General features: G+C 40.9%; 2 protein-coding genes across 3 annotated transcripts; one reads left to right on the forward strand and one right to left on the reverse strand.

The window, feature by feature from the left end:
- Nucleotides 1-501: 501 nt before the first annotated feature.
- Nucleotides 502-11,070, reverse strand: vps36 (vacuolar protein sorting 36 homolog). The gene is made up of 14 exons (XM_061898569.1): nt 10,895-11,070; nt 10,709-10,777; nt 9,677-9,747; nt 9,479-9,593; nt 9,323-9,412; nt 7,415-7,501; nt 7,191-7,223; nt 5,207-5,284; nt 4,993-5,127; nt 4,866-4,931; nt 4,726-4,790; nt 4,404-4,488; nt 4,251-4,327; nt 502-1,554 (listed from the first exon to the last, which is right to left on the reverse strand). Exons 1-14 carry the CDS (start codon nt 10,988-10,990, stop codon nt 1,473-1,475), a joined length of 1,149 nt encoding a protein of 382 aa, XP_061754553.1. The 5' UTR covers nt 10,991-11,070; the 3' UTR covers nt 502-1,472.
- Nucleotides 11,071-11,266: 196 nt separating this feature from the next.
- Nucleotides 11,267-22,558, forward strand: proser1 (proline and serine rich 1). Of its 2 annotated transcripts, XM_061898571.1 has the most exons (12): nt 11,267-11,809; nt 11,872-11,937; nt 12,009-12,077; nt 12,770-12,864; nt 12,992-13,085; nt 14,241-14,351; nt 14,451-14,552; nt 14,645-14,723; nt 15,584-15,676; nt 16,408-17,776; nt 21,578-21,722; nt 21,895-22,558. In XM_061898571.1, the coding sequence occupies exons 1-12, from the start codon at nt 11,765-11,767 to the stop codon at nt 22,015-22,017; spliced, it is 2,391 nt and encodes a 796-aa protein (XP_061754555.1). In that variant the 5' UTR covers nt 11,267-11,764; the 3' UTR covers nt 22,018-22,558. The 2 variants fall into 2 exon arrangements, with proteins under 2 accessions (XP_061754555.1, XP_061754556.1); XM_061898572.1 differs by lacking the exon at nt 15,584-15,676.
- The last annotated feature ends 1,805 nt before the right edge of the window (nt 22,559-24,363 follow it).

Here is a 24,363-nt window from a genome sequence, read left to right on the forward strand (position 1 = left end):
CCGCCTGCAGTCCAGACCTGTCTCCCATCGAAAATATGTGGCGGATTATGAAGCGTAAAATATGATAGCGGAGACCCCGGACTGTTGAACGACTGAAACTCTACATAAAACAAGAATGGGAAAGAATTCCACTTTCAAAGCTTCAACAATTAGTTTCCTCAGTTCCCAAACGTTTATTGAGTGTTGTTAAGAGAAAAGGTGATGTAACACAGTGGTGAACATGCCCTTTCCCAACTACTTTGGCACGTGTTGCAGCCATGAATTTTTAAGTTAATTATTTGCAAAAAAAAAAAAAAATTAGTTTATGAGTTTGAACATCAAATATCCTGTCTTTGTAGTGCATTCAATTGAATATGGGTTGAAAAGGCTTTGCAAATCATTGTATTCTGTTTTTATTTACCTCTAACACAATTTCCCAACTCAAATGGAAACAGGTTTTGTATTTTACCTTCTAAAACGGCAATCCTTGTTCTGAAAAAAGCCTAAAGCAGTCAATACACAAAGACTAAAAGTGGCTTTTATTAACATGATTTTTCACACACATTCCAAGTCCTGATACATTGTGAATATGTATTTATCACAATTTTATTGCAAACTCCAGGTGGAAGAAAAGGTGCTTTCGACATGATAAAAGGAAGAGAGCGCAGTCAATTTCTGATACATTGCTATCTAATAATACATGATTAGGGATGGGTAACTTTCACATTTGAATCAACACGGTGTCATACTCAGCGTTGCTCATTTTCGGTACCTTTCTGTGTTCAAATGTGTTAATAAATTTTAATTGCTATTTTTGTAAATTAAAAATGTAACAACGAGCTGTGCTGTCCTGGGATCGGACCTGGAACCCTAATGTTGCTGGCACGGTCGCTCTACCGACCCAGCCACGCTGCCCAAGTAGTAAGTGTACACTTTGCATTCAGTTGCAATTCCAAGATGCTAGATGGCAGTAAGTAATGTATACACTATGTTGTGTTGCTTTGGTCAGGAAGTAGTCTTTGCCATTAAGATGAATGAACCAATGTATTTGTATTTTGTTGAGCCCTACAAAGTGTTTATACTGCAAGTATTGCATTTATTACACACCAGCTATTTGATGTAGTTTTGATCAACAAATTTGAAGGAGTTAAGATCTCCATAAAAACATGCTAATGCTAATTAGCAGCATGTCTATGGCAAATCCAAAGTAAATTAGCAATGAGCTAGTACACTTTGTTGGCATGGAAAATTGTAACATTACCTAGAGGCAGTCTGGCTGAGGCGGCTCTGAGTGCTGCTTGACTGCTTGTTTCCCTGCCAAGTCGTCCCGAGACTGCAACCGGACTTTATGTGACGTGCAACCAAAGGTATCGACATATAACACCGCTTGATTTAACATGAATTGGTACCCGGTAATACCGATAGACTTTTGTCGGTACGTACGAAAGTATCGAATTTGGGACCCATCCCTATCCATAATGGAGACAAACAGCTCAAAAGAGGTTGGAATAGAACCTCAAACCCTCTACCGAATCATCTCGACACAGGTGGCCCATCTTCTCAGCCAGGAGCAACCTGTAGGAGCAGCAATGAAGAGAATGAAGAGAACAAACATGTTATATAAATCAAAATAATAACAAAAAAATACATTGGAACCCTCTGAAGGCTCAAACTATTTACCATCATCTTAGTGCATAAAAAAACATTGTAATATGTTACAACAACTCCTAAATTGAACAAATGAAGACGACTGCCTATTTGGCCTATTTAGCAGCTAACGTTAGTGGTTGATTTTGCATTATAAAGACTGTTATTTTTGTTTCACGGTTAGCACCTTTTGTTGAGACTGCTCCCTTTTTGGGAATAGATCTTGCCAAAACTCTCCCCTAAAAAGCAGAATTTAATCTTTTACAAGACAGGAATAAGAACGGCAAATAATATTACTCCCCATCGTAAATAACGGAAAATTAATTAATGTGTTCTATATTAAGTCTAAAAACAGTTAATCACTATTACTAAAATGTTAAAACAGATTCCTTACTTTAAAAACAAAAAAAAAGGTTTTGATATGCACTAGGCTTGTACAGTATATTGGCACTAATAAAGTACTAATGAATTAAAAACGGTTATATACTGCCTATAAAAAAATACCTGTACTTTTTTGAACGGACATTACGGCGCACCGCCAACACGTCGTGACATTGCTGTTAATAAGAGCACATGGTAGGCAATGCACACGAATGGCGTACTTACAAGCAGAAACAGCAAGATTAATAATCCATTTTCTACCGCTTGTGCCTCGTAATTTTGACAAAATAATACTTTGATTGCTTGATTGATTGATACTTTTATTAGTAGATTGCACAGTTCAGTACATATTCCGTACAATTGACCACTAAATGGTAACACCCGAATAAGTTTTTCAACTTGTTTAAGTCGGGGTCCACGTTAATCAATTCATGGTAATACAATGGGGAATGACACAAATAGTTACTGCATACGTCAGCAGCCATATTAGGAGCCTTTGTTTGCCTACTTACTACTAAAAGAGAAGTTCTCCAATATGTTCGCTATTTTTTTAAATGCCAAAATTGTTCTTTGATTTCAAAAAGAAGCATATGTTTAATGTGTCATAAGATTTTCAGTTAAAATAAAGACAATAATTAATTTTTTTGTGGTCCCCCTTATTTTGAAATAAATTGAAAAGTATCGAAATACATTTGGTAACGGTACGGAAATATTGGTATCGGGACCACCCGAGTATGTACCGTGGAAGTGGTAAAATACGCTAACAAGTGATAATGCATAGCCAGTAGCGGTTTTATAAATGAGCCGGGGAGGCATTCTGTAAGGGGCGCTACAAGGATGAGGCGGAAACATTAATATTGTAAGGTCCTGCTTGTGTTTATGTTGATGTTCACAATTTCGATGTTTGTAAACGTGCCCTGCTGTGAGTGTGATTGGTGCAGAATGAGGAAGTGTTGACTGTTGGTTTGAGAAAGCAATGGAATAACATGTGTGCGAGTAGGTTTGGAGAGTATTATTTAAAGGGCCCCTTTATAACTGGCAACATTGGCACTTATTTTATGATTCTGGATTAAAAATTATGTCAACAAGTAAAATTCCTACCAAAATAGACAGCAGTGATTTTAGGCTTTTAGCACATTTTAAGAAGGCCCACTTTCAGCTCCAATGTGTGGGCGGGCCTGCATCAGCCTGCTGACATCACCTACAGAAGACTGTAAGCAATTTTATATTTCATACCAGTATGTGTTGTGGTAGTAGCATCTTCACTCCGAATCACGATATTTTCACGCAGGATTTAAGAATCAAATTTGTCCGCCACATGCATTGTTGCAGACTGTAGCAATACAACTAAAGAAGGAGTCAGCCTGCATACGATTCCAAATGATGGGAAAATGAGGAAAGTATTGACCTCTACAGGCAAATAGACCCATGCAAAATAGGGCGGACCAAGCGAGGGGAGTGTAATTTGCAGCGATCATTTGAATGATTCTGACTGCCAAGAATGATGCGGAAAAAGAAAATAAGGAATGCCGATTTATTTTTGTGTCCTCTTCTACTGATGTTTTCTTCAAGATGCATAAGTAAATGCTGAAAGAGCATGAGGAAGCACAGGCTAAGGTGTCTGGAAAAGGGACATGGAAGAGCAGGGAAGTAAGTAAAAGGGGCCATTATTGTTATATTTCTTTTTTGCACAATAATGTTAAACTCGTCGGTTTGGAAGTAATCATGGACCAGGAGTGAACAAAACATGGAATTAAGTGATCAAAATAATAGTTTTACATGCCTTTATCCACACTATATACGTGGGAAAATAGGATTCAGTTCCGTACATGACATAAAACACCAAGAGAGTGCGCCATATTGAGTCTGGCGATGGAAAGCGGACGTTATAAGTTCAGTTAGCTTACCATGCTATCTATTATTCAAATAATAAATTTGTTATCATGGGAAATGACTGCCTGGTTCATTTTCAGGAGCAAAAAAATACATAAAGAGAACCTGTTAGTGACAGTTTGATCATCTGTACGCTTATGGGTCCTTAAAGATACAGACACTCCTGCCACTGGCTATCAAAGGTTAACAGCTGACTTCACTTTAAGACTTGTCAATTTTTTGGAAGTGTCGCAAAAAAGCCCAAGAAATAGCAAAACGTGCGCAGAGTTAATTTTTTGATGCTTGCTGAGCTGAAGTCTAGTGATTTTTTCCGAATTGTACAACTTTTGAGTTGTACATTCGACACTCACCGCTCTTTAGACAGAAGAACTGATAGCCCCAACAGTTTTGCAAACTCCTCTGCTGTTAAAGAACCTTTCTCTGACACCTGCAGATTGAGAAACAGCATGGGGAGGAGTTCAATGTGCAGCTTGACTCCTGTCCACATATCTTGTGGAGCTTACATTGTCCAGCGCTGAGGCGATCATTTCCTCTTCGCTGTGAGACTGCAGCTGCACCACCATCACGCCGCTGTCAAACACACGCAGCCTACACACAACACAAGTCTCAAGCTGGAAATGGTTTGAAACTTTTTTATCATGGTAAAAAATAGTACAAGACAAACAAAGGGAGCGTTTAGTGCAACATTGTGAGAAGCGACAGGAAGTGAGCAACACTTCCAAAAACAGGAAGCGAGGCAGGAAAAGTCTGGCTGGTTCTCTAACCCTGCCCCTATATTTTAGCAATACACATCCTTTAAGGTACATAGAACAATTTTTAACTCACCTCAGTGGCAGTGACAAGGATTCAAACATCTTGCATGCGTTCAACAAATCTTCCGGGGATAAAAGCTGCAGAAAAGGGGATAATGAAATATCTATAGGTTTAAACTCCATTCGGTATTTGTTGAGATGATAGCCTTTTACCTCCATGCCTCGAGCTCTGTTGACCATACAGTAGACCTCTGTGAGTGCCATCATGCCTCCACGCTCCTGAGAAAGTAATGTGATTAATTGAGTAAAGTCTGAGATAAGAGGAGCGTCCCATGCGTACCTCCAAAGGGGCCTGGAGCATATCTCCTAGTTGTTTAGCCAGCTGCAAGTGGTAATGTGTGCCAGAGCCGTGGGTTTCCCTGGTGACAGGGTTGGCGATACCCATGCTCAGCAGGTAGGACTTGAAGCGGATCGTCTATAAAGCAGGAAATAATATACAATTATGGTGCGTGTGCATCGTACATGCAACTTCATTGGTTATCTCCAGTTCTAACCTCATCCTCTGTTATGTCCCCTTGTTTGTCTTTTATCTTGTTTGCAATAGATTTGGACAGCTCCACCATCTCTTTGGCCTAAAACACAGCAACAGAGGCAAGGAAACATAACATAAAACAAATCATTAAAACATACATACTGTATGTTTTTACCTCAAATGTAAGGAAACCTCACACTTATTTTACTTTCTCAAGTAACAACATTACAGTGATTAATACACTACAGAGTAGTCTGTTTACAGCTAGTATAGCAGTGGAGGTGCCAGGAAAAAATAGAGTCACAATTTTCAAAAATCAATTTAAAATACACACAAAAAAAAGTTTTTTTTTAAGAATAAATTTTTAAAAAGCAATCAATCAATCAATCAATGTTAATTTATATAGCCCTAAAAGTGTCTCAAAGGGCTGCACAAGCCACAACGACATCTGCGGTACAGAGCCCACACAAGGGCAAGGAAAAACTCACCCTAGTGGGACGTCGATGACAATGACTATGAAAAATCTTGGAGAGGACCGCATGTGGGCAACCCCCCCATCTAGGGGAAAATATGTTTTTAGGGCATCTGTGCACTTTCTCACTGTGCGTACATGTCATATGTCAGAAGCCAAGAGAAGCTTTTGTAACATGTAACCTGTTTTGGAAGGTTGTTGTAAAAAAATCTATACCAAATATACTGCGTGAATCAGTTTGAACCAAAAATCGAGTCGTCACCCCAAGAATCAGAATTAAATTGAATCGCGAGTTTTACATTGCACATCCTGTCGTAGCGATGTAGATTTACTATCCTCTGCAAATGACTCGCTAAACAAAGGAAGGCGCAATTCAAAAGTGAAATTCAAGTTTCCCTCAACTAACTGCAGCTTCCCAGTGCCTGCAACACTCATGTAGCTCCAGACCATGTTTGACTGTAAACACAATCATACTGGTAATCACTTGTGTTGTCACATATTTGGTAAATTATGTGAACCATATAGTAATTATACATTCATGTGGACTTAATTGATATTTATTTATTTATTAATGTATTTATTGTGTTTAAGATTGAAAAAGGAAGTGAACAATTGTGTTAGAAATTATTTCTAGACGGAAAAGGGGTAGGATAAATAATCTCAGCTTTTTCCTACTCTTTTAGAATGTGAAACTGAAAACATGTGATGTAAACATTGTAACTGTATATGCAGGCGCTAAACTGGCAGCCTCGTTTCTATCAGTCTAGCCCAGGGCAGGTGTGGCTACAAATGTAGCTTACCACCACCAGGTGTGAATAAATGATGGGTTCCCACTTCTCTGTGAGCGCTTTGAGTATCTAATAATAGAAAATTGCGATATAAAATTTAACCCATTATTATTATTATTATGTTAGAAACACATTACTGTCATGAACTGGAAGCTCTGTTGCCGCCGGTCTGCTTTTTGTTGAAGGGCCTGGTTTTTGGGTCAAGAGGCGGAGCCACCTTTGCACACACCTGATACCCGTTTCCTCCTGACTTCTTAAGCTCTCCAGTACATTCACTCGGCACCAGTAGATTCCTGATGGTTCACCCTTCCAGTCGTGTTCATCTCCTTCATGTAGTTCTGAGTTTAGTGTCAACTGTTTCTTCTCTACACCTTGTGTGTGCATTTTCCCTTCCTCAACACCTTTTGTGTGCATTCTTAGTTGTTTGTCCTCACTCCTTTTTGAGTGACCTTTTTATGTTATTTTTTCTCTGCGTTGGAGTCATACTCTGGCAGAAGCCGATCAGGACAATCACTACTTACTATTTTCAATTTCTTTGGTTGTTTTTTTTTTGTTAAAGAAATACAAATACATATACAATAAATTAGTATTTACAATAATATGAGACAATGACAAACCCCTTAGTAAATCCATATTGCTATTCAAGCTGTACACAGACTATAAATGATATCCAACATTCATTTTTGTAGTATGCTGGCTGAAAACTTTTGTGACATGCCGTAATAGACAAATGTAACATTATTTACCTTGACCATCAGCTTGCTCAGATCCTCAAAGGCCTAAAAACAATCAAATGAATATGTAACTAGCACAAAATAACCATAATTTATTAAAAAGCTAAAGTAACTTGTAAAATGTTTTTTTAGTGCCAATACCTGTGGTTTATAGTGATAATAATAAGATGAATTCACGTGGTGTATATTCTGAACTTTGATGATAACAGTGGACTAGTCCTTTCCTTTTACAGTACCTCTGAGATGTTTTTGTCCGTTTCTTTCCTCCTCTCCTCTATCTTACGCTCAATGCCAACAATCCCCACTGCGCGAGTCCTTCCTGACTGCATCACAATGCAACAGGGGGAAGAAAAGGAAACAAGAAGGGAACAAGTTGTTGTCAGTGGTTAAACATGTGCAAAGACATTTTCTGTTAAATTTATATTGAGACATGTCCATCCATCCATCCATTTTCTACTGCTTATTCCCTTTGGGGTCGCTGGTGCCTATCTCAGCTACAATCGGGCGGAAGGCGGTGTACACCCTGGACAAGTCGCCACCTCATCGCAGGGCCAACACAGATAGACAGACAACATTCACACTCACATTCACACACTAGGGCCCATTTAGTGTTGCCAATCAACCTATCCCAGGTGCATGTCTTTGGAAATGGAAGGAAGCCGGAGTACCCGGAGGGAACCCACGCATTCATGGGGAGAACATGGAAACTCCACACAGAAAGATCCTGAACCCCAGACTACTCAGGACCTTCGTATTGTGAGGCAGACGCACTAACCCCTCTGACATCGTGAAGCCCGAGACACATGTCAATAAATATAATCTAAATATAAACAAAGTACATAATTGTTGATTAGTGGATGATGGTGTATTACACCAAAAATAGTTTAAATCTCAACCAAACTATGCTACAAATATCAATAATTGGACAAAAGACTGGCTTGGACAGGAGTAAAAAAAACAAAAAAAGAACTATCCTTAGTTTAAGTCAGTATATACAGGAGAAGCAACACTGCCATCCTGTGGGATATCGCATAAATTGAATGATGAGCCATATATGACTACCTTCAGTAGAGTAGGGTAGGTTAGAGTAGGTTAGGATAGGATAGGATTTACGTGGTTGATCTCCAAAATGTCTACAAAAAAAGGATTAAAAAACCCACACGGTGACAAGATGATGGCATGGGAGCACTGCAGATGCCACTGTGGTGTACAGTATGTGGGTGGTAAAATGTTTTTTGTTATATTTTGTTGTTTGTCTATGCATGGCGTGATCGTATATGTGCAATATGTTTTATTTAATGCAAATGTATGAGTGTTTTACTTTTGTAGCTGTATGTAGAAATGGTTCCTGTGAAGTGGCAGCTGGTTGCATCAGCACAGGAACAGACCGAACAAAGCAACTACGAGAATCGACTCCATCCCAGGCTGCCCACTAGCTCTGGGCCACTGTCCAGAACGTGCGGATGAGCGAGGCGGGTAACGCTAGCGCTGCAACCCCACGTATTTTCTTCCGCATCTCCCACGTTTTTTCCACGTGGACTACGGTGGCAGAGAGCCAGCAGCTTGTCTCCAACACAAACATGGCCATGGCCGAAAATCTCCCCAGGCAACTCCAAAAGTTCCCAAAAAAGGACCGAAACACACCGCTGAAGTAACGGAAGTGCTATTACCCCTTGTTGCGCAGTCCTAAAAGGGCCCTAACCAAAAGGCAAAATCATCTCCATCCATCCATTTTCTACTGCTTGTCCCTTTTTCGGGTCTGGTGGGTGGGAATTTCAGCTGCATTTGGGCAGAAGGCGGCGTACACCCTGGACAAGTCGCCACCTCATCGCAGGGCCAACACAGATAGACAGACAACATTCACACTCACATTCACACACTAGGGCCCATTTAGTGTTGCCAATCAACCTATCCCTAGGTGCATGTCTTTGGAAGTGGGAGGAAGCCGGAGTACCCACGCAGTCACGGGGAGAACATGCAAACTCCACACAGAAAAATCCAGAGCCTGGAATTGACTCAGGACAACTCAGGAACTTCGTAATGTGAGGCACATGCACTCACCCCCGTTCCACCGTGCTGCCGGCAAAAAAACCCAAAACATCTCTAATATTTAATTAAACAGTGAACAAATTAAAAGTTCTAACCTGTGAGGCAGTTCCTGTTGAGATGGGTTGAGAAGCAGGAGTGTTTTCCCATCTTTTCTGAGTCATCTCCTCTGTTAGCCTCCTAAAAAACTGTACATAAATAGCATCATGGCTGTTTACACTGGGAAAATATAGATGGAAACAGTGTAGGGCTACCTCAATCTGTCCATGTTCTTTAAAGGAGAGCTTGATGTAGGGAAACTTGCTGTGTTGATAGGGACCTTGTTCCTTGTTGGGTGGTGGAGGGTGCAGATGAATAACAATTTTTGCACTGCAACACATGATAGTGAAGTAGTCACAATAAGTGCTTAAATGTATTATACTTCAAACGCAATACCAATTGACTTCATTTACCTCTTCCCTATTCCCGCAGCCTGTTCTTCAAAAAAGACAATCTGCGACAGTGGCATTGAAATGCAGCATTCCTGAGAAAAGTAACGACATTCAAGAGCAGGTTTATTTGCACGGTACAGCATGTTTACATTTTTACTTTTATGGACAGAATTTCTAGGCGCAGTCAGGGCGTTGAGGGGATCGGATTTGGTGGTTGCAGGATTAGGTCTCTGCTTTTTGCAGATGATGTGGTCCTGATGGATTCATCTGGCCAGGATATTCAGCTCTCAGTGAATTCGTTCGCAGCCGAGTGTGAAGCGACCGGGATGAGAATCAGCACCTCCAAGTACGAGTCCATGGTTCTCGCCCGGAAAAGGGTGGAGTGCCATCTCTTGGTTGGGGAGGAGACCCTGCCCCAAGTGGAGGAGTTCAAGTACCTAGGAGTCTTGTTCACGAGTGAGGGAAGAGTGGAGATCGACAGGCGGATCGGTGCGGCGTCTTCAGTAATGTGGACGTTGTACCGAGCCGTTGTGGTGAAGAAAGAGCTGAGCCGGAAGGCAAAGCTCTCAATTTACCGGTCGATCTACGTTCCCATCCTCACCTATGGTCATGAGCTTTGGGTTATGACCGAAAGGATAAGATTACGGGTACAAGCGGCCGAAATGAGTTTCCTCCACCGTGTGGCGGGGCTCTCCATTAGAGATAGGGTGAGAAGCTCTGCCATCCGGGGGGAGCTCAAAGTAAAGCCGCTGCTCCTCCACATGGAGAGGAGCCAGATGAGGTGGTTCGGGCATCTGGTCAGGATGCCACCCAAATGCTTCACTCGGGAAGTGTTTAGGGCACGTCCAACTGGTAGGATGCCACGGGGAAGACCCAGGACACATTGGGAAGACTATGTCTCCCGGCTGGCCTGGGAATGCCTTGGGATCCCCTGGCAAGGGCTGGACGAAGTGGCTGGGGAGAGGGAAGTCTGGGCTTCCCTGCTTAGGCTGCTGCCCCCGCGACCCGACCTTGGAAAAGCGGATGAACACACAATTCAACCAACATACTTACATGATTTTTGGCGTCCCTCCAAATCAAGTGATGGGTGCTCAATAGGACAATTCCAACGTCCAGTTTAGCCTGTAGACATGCAGAAAAACGATTAATAACACGCCATATTTGACTTTAAATCCCTGTTTAACGTGGCTGCCAATAATTGTGTTAAGACTGATCATTCGGAAAACAGATAAACTTTACCTTTTCGTCCCCGTCATACAATCTGACTCCTCGCTGTTGTATCACCAACGTCTCGTTAATTTCTAAAAGGCCATTTGACCAGGAAAAGCGATCCATTTTTATGATATTGAGATCTGATCGTTCCCTTCGAAAAGACACTGGGGCGTCTCATCCTATGTTTACTTCCTGTATGCAGTCTCGAAATGGCCAAGACACTGCCTGTCTGAAAAAAAACCCTCTAAAATCAGCACATAAAATGGGCTTTCCACTTTTCTCAATATAAATGTCTCTGTATACGTATTATTTCATAAATTGTATTTTATTATTATTATTTTTTTAAATATATCTGGCGTTCTATATCTGGCGTTCTTTCTGATGTACTCCTGCGAGGTCCTCGCAGTGTTGACGTTACGAGCGCCAGCTGTCACTACAGCTAGCATCGTCGCCGCGTTTTTGTTATTTTTCCCGTTTTTTATCCAATTATTTAAACAACCCCGGGTTATGGGTTTCACAAGGGCACCTATAGAACAGAAAGGAAAACCAATACTCCCGACATTGTTGCGCAATTGCACTCATTGCGGTCGTTATTGAGGCAGCTAAAGTTAACTAGCTTGTTGTTAGCGATGTGATCACCGTGGCTTCTTTTGGGAAGTCATTGTTCAACTGCAGGCACGTTCGGCGCGGAAAACTACTATAAAGAGCCTCTATTGACGGATTAAGAACATGCCTTCTACTAGTAGTGTATTCTGGCCAGCAAATTTAGGCCATACATACTTTAAATCGTCTTGAGATTGTCAAGTTATTGCAAATGACAGTATAAGCTGTACTGTGAATGGTGGATTTACCTGTGCGGTACACTTGCAGACACAGGTAACATTTGTTTCAGCCATCATGGACAAAAAGTCATTTGACATCGTCTTGGATGAAATTAGGAAGGTAAGGCTTGATTTGAATTAATTATGTGAAATAAGGGATTTTAATGTGTCACATTGTTTCAGTGTGTCTTGACTGATCAACGCCTAAAAGCCATTGAGCAAGTTCATGGCTATTTCTCCACTGAGCAGGTAAGACTGATTTATAACTGTATGTTACAGAAGCAAAACCTCACTGATATTGTCCGCTGAAACATCTGCAGGTGATGGACATATTGAAATACTTCTCATGGGCAGAACCTCAGATTAAAGCAGTAAAAGCTCTTCAGCATGTAAGTTATACGTATAATTATTTTACTTGAGTGTCTAGTCCAGGGGTCGGGAACCTTTTTGGCTGAGAGAGCCATACAAGCCAAATATTTTAAAAAGTATTTGCGTGAGAGCCATATAATATTTTTTTCAAGACTGAATACAACTAAATGCGTGAATTTTTAAGTAAGACCAACATTTTTAGAGTATATCTTATTCTTTTTAATAACATTGTTATTCTGAAGCTTACCAACAATAAATAAAATACTTCTTGCCAATAATGCGACTTCTTAAAAAGGTGCGGTAGAAACCGGATGGATGGATTAAAATGCATAAGAATATTTTATATTTTCAACGTTATTTATGACACTGTGATTACCAGCGGAATTATTCTTTACTTACCTTATTAAGCAATGTCGGCTAAGATTTATCTGAGAGCCAGGTGCAGTCATCAAAAGAGCCACATCTGGCTCTATAGCCATAGGTTCCTTACCCCTGGTCTAGTCGATAGACACTCATTGTCATCCCACTGTGTTGAGTTTTTCCTTGCCCTGATTTGGGATCTAAACCAAGGATGTCATTGTGGCTTGTGCAGCCCTTTGAGACACTTGTAATTTACCTGATTTAGGGTTATATAAATAAACATTGATTAATTGATATTATTATTATGATGAACTATTGTGTCATCGTCATGTTTTTCCCCTACTGCTTTTAGAAAATGGTCGCAATACCCACAACCAAAGTGGCAAACATTCTGAATTGCTTCACCTTTTCAAAAGACAGACTGATCGTCTTGGAGCTGATTGCTTTGTGAGTGAACTTTAAAACCTCAATTCACTGGGTGTACTATAATATCATCCTCTTTGGGATATTCAGGTGTGAAATTGTTCAGTTTGTTTGTATTCCCTGTAAGCGTTTTGTTTTCTTGGCCTTACAGGAACATTTCAGATGCTCAAAATTACCGCCCTGTGGAAGATTTGTTTCGTATTCACTTGTCAGAGAAGAAACGGGCTCGCAGGATCCTGGAACAGGTATTTTTAGCGGCACAAATTTTAGCGCTGGATGATTATGGCCAAAATAATAATCATAATTATGTTGATTGATAATCATGATTATATTGATTGATGGGCTTCACTGTGGAAGAGGGGTTAGTGTGTCTGCCTCACAATACGAAGGTCCTGAGTAGTCCTGGGTTCAATCCCAGGCTCGGGATCTTTCTGTGTGGAGTTTGCATGTCCTCCCCGTGAATGCGTGGGTTCCCTCCGGGTACTCCAGCTTCCTCCCACTTCAAAAGACATGCACCTGGGGATAGGTTGATTGGCAACACTAAATTGGCCCTAGTGTGTGAATGTGAGTGTGAATGTTGTCTGTCCATCTGTGTTGGCCCTGCGATGAGGTGGCAACTTGTCCAGGGTGTACGCCGCATTCCGACCGATTGTAGCTGAGATAGGCACCAGCGACCCCAAAGGGAATAAGTGGTAGAAAATGGATGGATGGATGGATGTTGATTCATATTGAAATCACGATTAATAACTTTAATAATCCCTGATTTGAAAACATGAGTATTTATTGCACCACCAAAATTCAACTTTAAATGTAATTTAAAATAACCAGAAATAAATTAGATGCTAAAATTCTCACATTTATTAGCGCAATACCTCTTCGGACAAATCATAATAAATAAATATAATAAATAAACATTATTTTTCCAACCAAATGTTTCTTATCCTTACAATGACAGCATTCACGTCACACTTATGTAAATTTCCCTAATATTCTGCGTTTAACAGCGGATTCTGTTTTTACTGGCCAATTCTGTGATTTTGTCCGCGGTTACGTGAACGAGTAAATCATATGGCCTTACTTTTTTGTTGAGTTTAGTGATTGTTAGGCGTATTTCCGCTGTGTCAAATAAAAACAAGCAACCATGGTCAGATCCCACATTTCTAGTAGATGTGGTCTTGTTTTCACTCGTTGGCTCTTCACTTGTTTCATCGTTACTGGCTCAGGAAACTGCATGCACGTTGCCTATTAATTGTCATTGTTTTACTTTATTAATTTTGTGATTGTTACGAGCCAAAATCTAATTTGTAATTAAAATTAATTTAGTTGTCCAGTCCTGACACACATGGACATGTTAATTGAAACATTTGCAGTAGACAATATTTTAATGTGTTGTGTTTTAGGTATGTAAAGTTGGTTGCAAGGCGCCTGTAGCCATGATCTCATCCTGCGGTATGATACCAGGAAATCCATACCCAAAAGGAAGACCCAGTCTAGTTGCTGGCACATTTCCGGTCTGTATATGCACTTGTGTGATTCATTTATCATTGTTTCAGATTTCTTTCGATGACTGTTAAAGTTGCAACCTGTATGTGGTTTACTCATTTTCACAGGGAATCCCTCCAGTTAAAAAAGAAGGAGAGAAGAAAGATGACCCAGCTAACAGTATGGAGGGGAAAGGGATTGCCTCCCGAATAATTGGACCCTTCAAACCTGTAAGGCTCTATTAGAAATGGGATGGCGATCAATTGTAGCCTGTCTAATGTTTCAGCCTTCAGCTGCTTCATTTTGGTGTATTCTCTTCCAGTTTCCTTCAAGGTACAACCCACATCGCCCTGTGCCGTACCCCATCCCCCCCTGCAGACCTCACGCTACAATTGCGCCAAGTAAGAAACACCCTAAGACGTGTATTGGAACACAATAGAAAAAAAAAATACAGGTTTAGGACAGTATAGTTTTAGAACAGGAGTCGGCAGCCTACATTGTCAAAAAAGCGTTATTGCCCCATCTTACGCTAAAAAAACACTGGTACTCTATACCCGCAAAACATAACGCAGTTTAGTAACGTTTGAGTTATGTGTTGTTTTTTTACTTTATCTGTTACAACAATTGAATACACCATACAGAAGACGTGCATAATGTGTATGAATGCCAGCTATTGGTGCTGTTCCGTAGTATGTTCAGGGTTGCCTCCCCTAAACACAGATCACACGCTGTGCTCAGCCCCGTTTGGGGCTTCATTTTGCATGAATATGCACATGTAAATTAATAAATCAATTAATGAATGACTGGGAGCTTCATATACAATTTATACCCCACATGTATTCCTCGCCTTTTCCTGCTCTGTCATTGATAAGAATAAAATGGCAAATTTCTCAATGAGTGATGGTGTGTGATCTTAGCGCTGCAGTGTGCAGGAAGTGCTTGTTTTGAAAGTGCCTTTTTAACTTTACATTATTTTTGTAAACGCACAGCCTAGCTTACTGCAGAGGTCCAAGAAGCCTACTATCTTTCATGTCCGACAGTACCTCCTACTTTTTCTCGCTTTTCACACCAGTCAGAATTAAGCATGGATGCACGTTCACTGCCTTGAAATAAGTCAGAAAATGAAAGCACATTTCAGGTGCTAAAATAAAATCTACCATGGAGGCTCGGGTTACCGACCCCTGTTCTGAAATGTACTGTATGCGAGTGTGTGTGAGTGAGACCATGGTGGATATTGACAATATTTGCAACTGCTACTCAGGTGCGTACAACAATGCAGGCCTTGTTTCAGTGGGTGGGGTCATAACAGCCAATGTGGCCCCTCCTCCCTACCGCTCAACCCACAAAGTAGCAGGTATGGTTCCACATAGATGCAACTGTGTGTGAGCAAATGGAAATCTCCAAACGCTTGCTGACAAAGAAGTTGGCATGCTGCTTACTTGCGCTTCTGCAACTTTAACAATGCATATTGAGCTACTTTTTTTTTTTTTTACCTTCAGGTGCACTGAATGACCAGAAAATTACAACTCTTGGTACATTTAAGACCTAAACTATGTCCTTTGTTTTTGCATAATCATAATAAAGTTAAATAAAGCATTCAAGGGAAAAAATGGAGGTCTACTACTTAAAGTGTAGCACCATTATTTGAAGAAATATGGTAATTGCACTGCTGTGATGTTTTCTGGTCAGTCAGTGTTGATACTAATTGAATTGAAGTGAGCAATGGGTCTTCGTGTTGCTTAATCTGCAAATAGTTTCAGACTAATGCTATAACTGGTCCTCTTATAGGTGCTTGCCGCTCATGAAGGGAAATGAAACTTGCTTCACTTTGATTGCTCACTTGAAATTTAGGGCCTTTGAGGGAGTCACGTAGTCGGACACACAAACACAATCTATTTTCATTGGCCTTCTAAATGTCAACAAAGACTGATAAAGCAAAGTATTAGATCATAAGACAAATCCCTCAAAGGTAAAGTTGCACGTGGGACACCTACTTTCACAAATTATTTGTTGTCAAACTTATCAAGTGTGATCGTGTCTGGCGACAAAAGAATGATAGTCTTCTTGATGTCTTCCCAATGCCAGGTTATACCAAACCAGGCAACCACCAGAACACTACGCCAGGTGTCAACAGTGGGCCGCTGCTAATTCCTCACGGATCTACACCGTCCACCCCCCTCCAACATCAGGCTTCTCCCGCCCAGCCACCTCCCACAACCCCCATCACACCTGTTTTCCCTGGCATGGTGCCCTCTCACAACACCAATGCCCATTCTTCGTCCCCGGCACCATCTCCATCCGTCATCAGATCAGGTCCTCAGACCCCCACCGGCCACGCCACACCATCCTCCGTCACCAAAGCCCATACGCCCTCAGGAACCCCTTGTGGAACTCCTGTTCCTGGTGCCGGGGGCGTTCCTTCGTCCCCTTTCCGGTCTGTTTCCCGACCTGGCACCCCTTCCACCTCCCGCAGCAGTTCTGATGTACTGTCTCAGATGAACTCCATGGGATCCATTCAGCAGAGAGCTTTCTCCCAGTCTACCGACCATCAGGCAGTAACTCCATTTCATAGCATAACCCCACAAGCAGGTAAACCCTCCGGCTCTGTGATTCGTAGCTACACCCCCAATGGAACGCCGTCTACCACCCCAGGTATTCCAAGTTGTTCCACCCCAGGCCCAAGCCCCAAACCCTTCCATGCCCATTCTGCCCAGACTCAGGCTGCCAGTGGACCACGTGGAGTCCTTACGCCCGAGCAGCAGCAGCAGCAGCACCGTGCAGCTCTCAGCAGACACACAGGAGGTGGAGGTAGTGGCAGTAACAGCCCGGTGCCTTCTGCTTTCAAGGGGACGTCTCGTTCTGGAACGCCATCTGTGAGCCCTCTGGTGGTACCTGGATCGGCGCAGGCTGCCTTAGCACGTTCTTTAGGGCTGGTACATCCCTCAGGCTCTCCTCAAGTCTCCCTCCCTAGTCCTGTTGCCATCACCGGCCTCCAGGCATTGTCAGCCAGCCCAGGAGCACCTCACTATCCTGGCCTGTCCCCTTACCCCGCTCTGTCTTCCTCTCTCCCTCCGAGCTCCATCCCCTCATCAATATCCGCTATGCCGCCTTCGACCAACGTCTCTAACCCCTCATCAGCTTCCATCTACCCTGGCCTGGCTCCTGGGGCGGCACCTAATGCAACCTCTGCTTTCGGCCTAGGACTCACGTCCGCTGCCGCTATATTCCCAGCCCTGCCGCCTGGTCCAAGTCCTGCTGCTTACTCAGGTTTGGGTGTTTCAGGAGGCCACGGCGCAGGGAGCCCAGTGTTGCCTTCTTTCATAGGACTACCAGGAGCAGCACCGTCGTCTGTTGCGTCTGTGGCACCACTGCAGGCGGCTGCCGCAGCAGCAGCAGCTGCATCGCCGGTTTTACCCGGTTTTGCTTCCGCCTTCAGCTCCAATTTCCAGCCTGGGTATGTCAGAATATTTTATACTGATAATTGAAGGTACCATATACAGGAGTGGTCTTAAACTAGCAGTTCTCAGGCCCATTGTTTGTGACCCTATAGTTAACTTCATAGTTAAGTGTAAGGATAGGATAGAATAGACATGTATATATCCCACAATGGGGAAATTACATAGTTGCGGTGCGGGTTTTTACACACAGTAACAGAAGTCAAATGTAATGAAAGACAATTTTTTTAAAATAAATACTACATATTGTGCACTAATATGTATAGATTAAAATATTTAAATAAAAAGAAAAGACACTGCAATATGTAATGCACACAAAAAAAAAGGTCAGAGTAATCACATAAGTGCGTGCTTAAGTCTTTTGGCTGTGGATAGAAAGGACTCTTTCTTGCACAATGGATGTTACAGTCTAATCCTGAAGGAGCTACTCAAGGCCTCCAAAGTGCCGTGCATGGGGTAAGGGCGATTTGACATCATGGATGTCAACTTTGTCAATATTGTCTATTGAGCAGCCCCTAGGATGTAGTCAGCTCTCTTAATCAGTTTATTAAGTCTGTTCCTATATCGTGCACTCTGGCCGGCTAATATTTTATTATTCATCTATTATTACATACAACATTTTCAGCCAAAATAAGTTGATAATACACAACAGCTATACAAAATCAAAAATGATCTTTTACGCATTAAAATAATTTTTGCCCTCGGACTCCTCTGTTCAATAACTTATTCTCTGAATAGTTAAACGTGAAGAAAAACATTTAAACAAATAAAATTATAGAAAAATATATGATTTAATATACCTTATAACTCAGGTATCAATCATATCCTGATATTACCCTTAGTGTCGACACCAGAAATGTATGGATCTACCCTCCCTACATGGGTTTGGCAGTGCTGGCATACCCACAGTTATATTATTCTGTCTCTCTAGACACTCATTATTAAATCTAATTGTCAATTTCCTGTTAATATCTGCTTGCTTTCTGCTGTAGCGTGGTTCCTTCTACACTTCTCAAACTTTACTAAGCTCTTTATTCTTGATGGTTCAAGCTCGCTTAACAGCTAGCTATCTTAACGAGCATGCCTGCTCCTACTTGTCTTAATGTGTAACATGTTTAACGCAGTCCTAATACTTGATAATAGTACTTAGACTGCATTTAATTAGTGTCCTATTTGCTGTAATGGAGATTAAAAATCATGAAAATTAAAATCGCCTGATACGGACTTATGGCCACATCCCTAGCAATAATATTTTACCATCATTTTGAAAATGTATGAGATGCAACAATTGTATGATTGAATTGTGTTGTCTAAAATCTAGCCTTGATGCTGGACCTCAGACAATTTAAAAGTGAGTTTATAGTCAGCCCTACCATGAACACAAAGTTTTGAGGGCCTATAGCTTTAAATTTGTCATTTGATTTTCTTTCCTACATTTCAAATACTTCCTTGTGGTCTACATAACATGTAATGGTGTTTTTTTTGGTCAAAATTTTGCATAGATTATGTTTTAGAGCCCTTCTTCAAGCCGCTTTCTGACCATCTCTTTAGGATGTGTCATTTTGTGGGTGGTCTTATTTATGCGCATCCACTGAGTCTTGTCCCTGCCAGCCATGTTTTAGTAATTAGCGATTTCATATCAAGTTTACTGACAGATATGCTTTTGAACTATACTCTACTTTGTATTAGAAATGGCAACAGCGGAGGATGGACGTGCATGTATGAGCCAGTCTGTCCCACAACAAGAGGATAGAGAAAATGGAGTTTGTAGAAAGTATAAAGGAAGGCAAGCTCCATCCATCCATTTTCTACCGCTTATTTCCTTTGGGGTCAACATAGTAGATGCCACATATCACATTAAACAATGTAACGTTAGGGAGTGAAACAGGTGTAGACCATAGTTAACAACACTAGTGTAGCTGTGTGCGATACACTGCTAAAACTATCCATCCATTTCCTACCGCTTATCCCATTCAAGGTCGCGGGGGGTGCTGGAGCCTATCCATACATCCATTTTCTACCGCTTGTCCCTTCTGGGGTTGCAGGCGCCTATCTCAGCTACAATCGGGCGGAATGCAGAGTACACCCTGGACAAGTCGCCAACTCATCGCGGGGCCAACACAGATAGACAGACAACATTCACACTCACATTCACACACTAGGGCCAATGTAGTGTTGTTGCCAATCAACCTATCCCCAGGTGCAGGTCACATCTTAATAGTAACATAATGCCAGGTTGGCCTATTTATTGAAGTAAAATGTTCAAAGTTACAGCTCCCATGTCTGATGGATAGTTGGCTGACCTTCAGGTTTTATTTTTGATATGTGCAGCAAAGCCGTTTTTTTTTTCAAAGCATTGTCTGTGAAATGCTGTGTGTATACACAGTTTGGGCTCATCTAGAAGGGGCAAGTCAGAGGCGGTGTCATGTTTTTTTTCTCTCCATGATGTCATGAAAACCGTAAACTTCAAAAGCAAGCAGTTTTCTCAAAAGTGGCGCAAAAACAAATAGACCTAGACTTAGACAAACATTAATGATCCACAAGGGAAATTGTTCCACACAGTGGCTCAGTTACAAAGGATGGAAAGGATAATGCACACAAGGGCACAAAAGGAGGGCGAAAACAAAGGCATACAGTAGACTAAAAATGTACCATAGTAGCAATATAAAATAAAATATATATGTAATATTCCATCCATCCATCCATTTTCTACCGCTTATTCCCTTTCGGGGTCGCGGGGGGTGCTGGCGCCTAATATTTAAATATTAAATATACAGTAAATAATATATACTGATATATTATAATTGTATGTAATATATACAATATATAACACATCCCAATTACTATATGCACAATATTACAGATGAATGAAGTTATAAAAGAGATGTGAGATTTACAGATAGAGCAGGCTCTAGGGACACGTATTTGTGTTTGGGATATAACGATGAACAGAACTAATGATAACTGCGGTAAAACTCACAACGGTTAGTATTACCCATCCATCCATTTCTACCGCTTATTCCCTTTGGGGTCGCTGATGTCTATCTCAGCTACAATCGGGCAAAATAGTGCTTTTTTATTAACAGTGTGTCGACTTTTTTAGCGCATTCAACATTACCACAATAATAATAACCGTGATCTTTTTGGTCACGATAATAGTGATCTGAAAATTTCACTTTGTTCCCTAATTAGTGTTGTGAAATCATTGGAAAGTGGAAAAATACTTTATTGTCCTTAAGCCAATAGCTTTATGATACAAATAAACGTGTCATGGAATTAGGTCAACTACCTTAAGATTTTTTTTCCAGTATGGAAAATTGTTGTAAAGAAAAAAAAAAAAGGCATCCTCATTTTCAGTCATTAGCATGTGTCTTAAGTACTAGTTAGTACACTCTGCTCTGATTGCAGCATGTGGACTTTGACTCAAACAGTTTACAAGCGCTATTTCAAGCCACACCTTCATGAAATACACAGCCATGTTTCCCCGAGGTCCCCAAACCATTTTAATGTCATCCACGTCTTCAAAACGGAGTCCTCTTGATGACCTCCTTGAGCTGCGGAACGGAAAAATTAAATACATCGAACCGTATTAACCCTGCCGCAACTCTCGCCTCTTCGCCCACTGAATGACGCAAGTGCCACAGGGTCTTTTTGTAGATGCGCTAGTTGGGCCTCTAGTCCTGTGGATGTTGTCCCTCACCTTCCTACAGTACTCAAATTTTTCTACACACCTTGTGTGTATAAAAAAATATGTGTATGTTCCCACCGTGTAGCACTGCAAGTAAGTGTGTTTATTCCAGGTTGAGCAGTGGCCTCCAGGCTCCGGCAGGCGGCGGATTCCCCGGGTTGTTGTCCTTTCCGGGCGTCCCTGGCTTCTCTCCTTCTGCCTCTCCTGCTGCTCTCGGTGGTCTACACAATCCAACATTGCAACCTGGTCTGCTGCAGGTACACACACACACACACGCATGCGCACGTGCACGCGTGCACACACACACACGCACGCACTCATTCACTCACTCACTCACTCACACACTCTCTCTCTCTCTCTCTCTCTCTCTCTCTCTCTCTCACACACACTCACACTCTTTTAGTTTGCTAAAAGCTCTGTATGTCCCAGGCTCATCCTACGTCTGCTTTGGAAGGCTTCGCTCCTCAGCCCAACTCTTTCACCAACTACCCAGGCCCAGGAACCCCATTCCCCCTCCAACCAGGCCTGCACCCCCAGCTGGGTTGGCAGTGAAACCTGCCGTACGTTTTCTTATTGTGCTATAAGATTCCATGTTTTTAAACGCCCTCACTGACCCTTTATATGAAATATTTTTGCCCCAGATGCAAAAGACTGTGAATTCATAAGCCATGAAATCAGTAAAAAATAGTATATGTGTGTTATTTCTAGATGTACATATTAGTATTAGTTAAGTAGTTCTTCTTAATATTGTCTTGTCTTTTACCGAAGTGAATGATGTAAAAATGAATTGCCAGCCTAAATGTAATGAAATGACCATATTCATGTCTTGTTGTTGAATTAAATCAAATACTGTAATTTACTATCAAACTGACACAAGATGACTTCTGTGCTTGTATTTTTGCAGGCCATTCAATGTGTAACAATTATTTTTATTGGTCAAACACTATTTGCTGCCATTAGTCTCTTATTTCCTGTTACTTTTGTTACACTGTCTTTAGTTTCATTGTCTTTTCCTATGTATTTTTTTCCCAGTGTGCCAAGCCTGTACCATAAATGACTCATGCTAGATTAAAATGCCCTCTATAAACCATTAGACTGGGAAAGGTTTTTTCTTCTGGTCAACCAATCTTGCGATCATATAACATTGATGCATTAAATTGGCTATTTATTTTTACAGCATATGATATAATATCACAGCTTTATATATGTAACCAACAATGCTACCTTCTTACTATCCCTTTTACTAACTACTGACGGGTTATCGGGTCACACTCAAGGCTGTGCTTAACACAAACGTCACTGATTGTGTCACACTTAGGGGATCAGTCATCAAACATGTGACTAAGGCATGCATCATCTAACACAGTCATCATGCAATGGAAATATAAATGTTCCATTTAATTTCCTAAAATATGTCTTTTTATGTATCCATCCATCCATTTTCTAATGCCATTCAGGATGCAGGGAAGATGGAGCATCACAAAATGATAATTGAATGTATTTTTTGTGTCGGCCCAACACAAACAAATAATTCAATATTCTATATATTTACACAAGTCAGGAGATTAGACAACTTGATGTCAATAAATGAGGTGTGTGCAAAATTTTAAAACATTTTTTGTATAACCTGGATAATTTAATTGATTATACAAAAAATATCAAATGTAAAAAATAGTTTGTTCATGTCTTAAAACTTCATATTATTGAAGTACTGTATGTTTTTAATTCATAACTATACATACTGTACTATGCATCTGTAAACAGAAAAGCACCTTTTGATAGTAAAAAAAAATTAATCCAGGCAAAAAAAATATTTTTGAGCTTTCTATTGAATGAAAGAATTGGAGGGGAGCTTCCTGTCAGTCACCCCCTCCCTTTGTCTCTGTGGGTGGAGGTGAGAACGCTAGCCTACACACGCAGACACACACAAAAGTTGAAACTTGTAATCTGTAAATTTACCAACATCCACCGGCAAGCTTACAATTGATAGATACAAACAAGGCAGCCTTAAGCTTTCCTCGACTGAAGCCCAGGGGCCCGCCCCGTATAGGGCAGCATATGGGGTTCACAGGCTCATAGTTCAATCAGTTGTTGCTGTTACTGTATGTTTTTGTTGACAGTTGGTGATGCTTACGTTGAAGTTAATTTCAATTTCAATATAGGTTAAGGCGGTCTTGTATACAAACCTCAAGAAATGTTTTTTTAAAGACAACAAATAATAATTGCAAAACCGCAAAACATAGGATTCAGTGACCTCTACAGTCAGTATACCATTTATTATTATTTGCACAAAATGTGCATTAAAGCAGTGATCACCAACCACCGGTCTGTGAAGCATTTGCTACCTGTCCGCAAATAAACATTAAATAATTTATAAAGGACTGCATTTTCTCCGACTTAACTTTAGCCTGTCCCACTAGACCAGGGGTGTCAAACTTGTATTCATTGAGGGCCACACTGCAGTCATGGCTGCCATTAGGGGGCCGCTTGTAACAGTAAATAATTCATGAATTTGCTTATGAATTAAAATATTTTTGTTTTTTTAACGTAAAGCGTAAAAAAAAAAAAAAATCTGCGGATTTTGGCACTGTTTTTTTTACAGAAAAAAAAAATGGGCAGCTCAGTTGCCAGACTTTTACTGTAAAATATATGGTGTTTTTTTATTCTATTATTATTATTGTCACAACACATTATTGTACATATAAATACAGTAGTGCTGTTTAATTTTATTTTGGCAACTTAGCTGCCAGTTGTTTACCATAATAAACCGTGGATTTTACAGTAAAAAAACTGACTGCTAAGTTGACAGAATTTTACTGTAAAAAAAACGCCAAAAAACATTGGTTGTTTTTTTTCAACTTAGCAGTGATATGCTGTAAAAAAAACCTCCCTAAATTT

Source organism: Nerophis ophidion, linkage group LG04, assembly GCF_033978795.1.
Source record: "Nerophis ophidion isolate RoL-2023_Sa linkage group LG04, RoL_Noph_v1.0, whole genome shotgun sequence".
NCBI classification, from domain to species: Eukaryota; Metazoa; Chordata; class Actinopteri; order Syngnathiformes; family Syngnathidae; genus Nerophis; species Nerophis ophidion.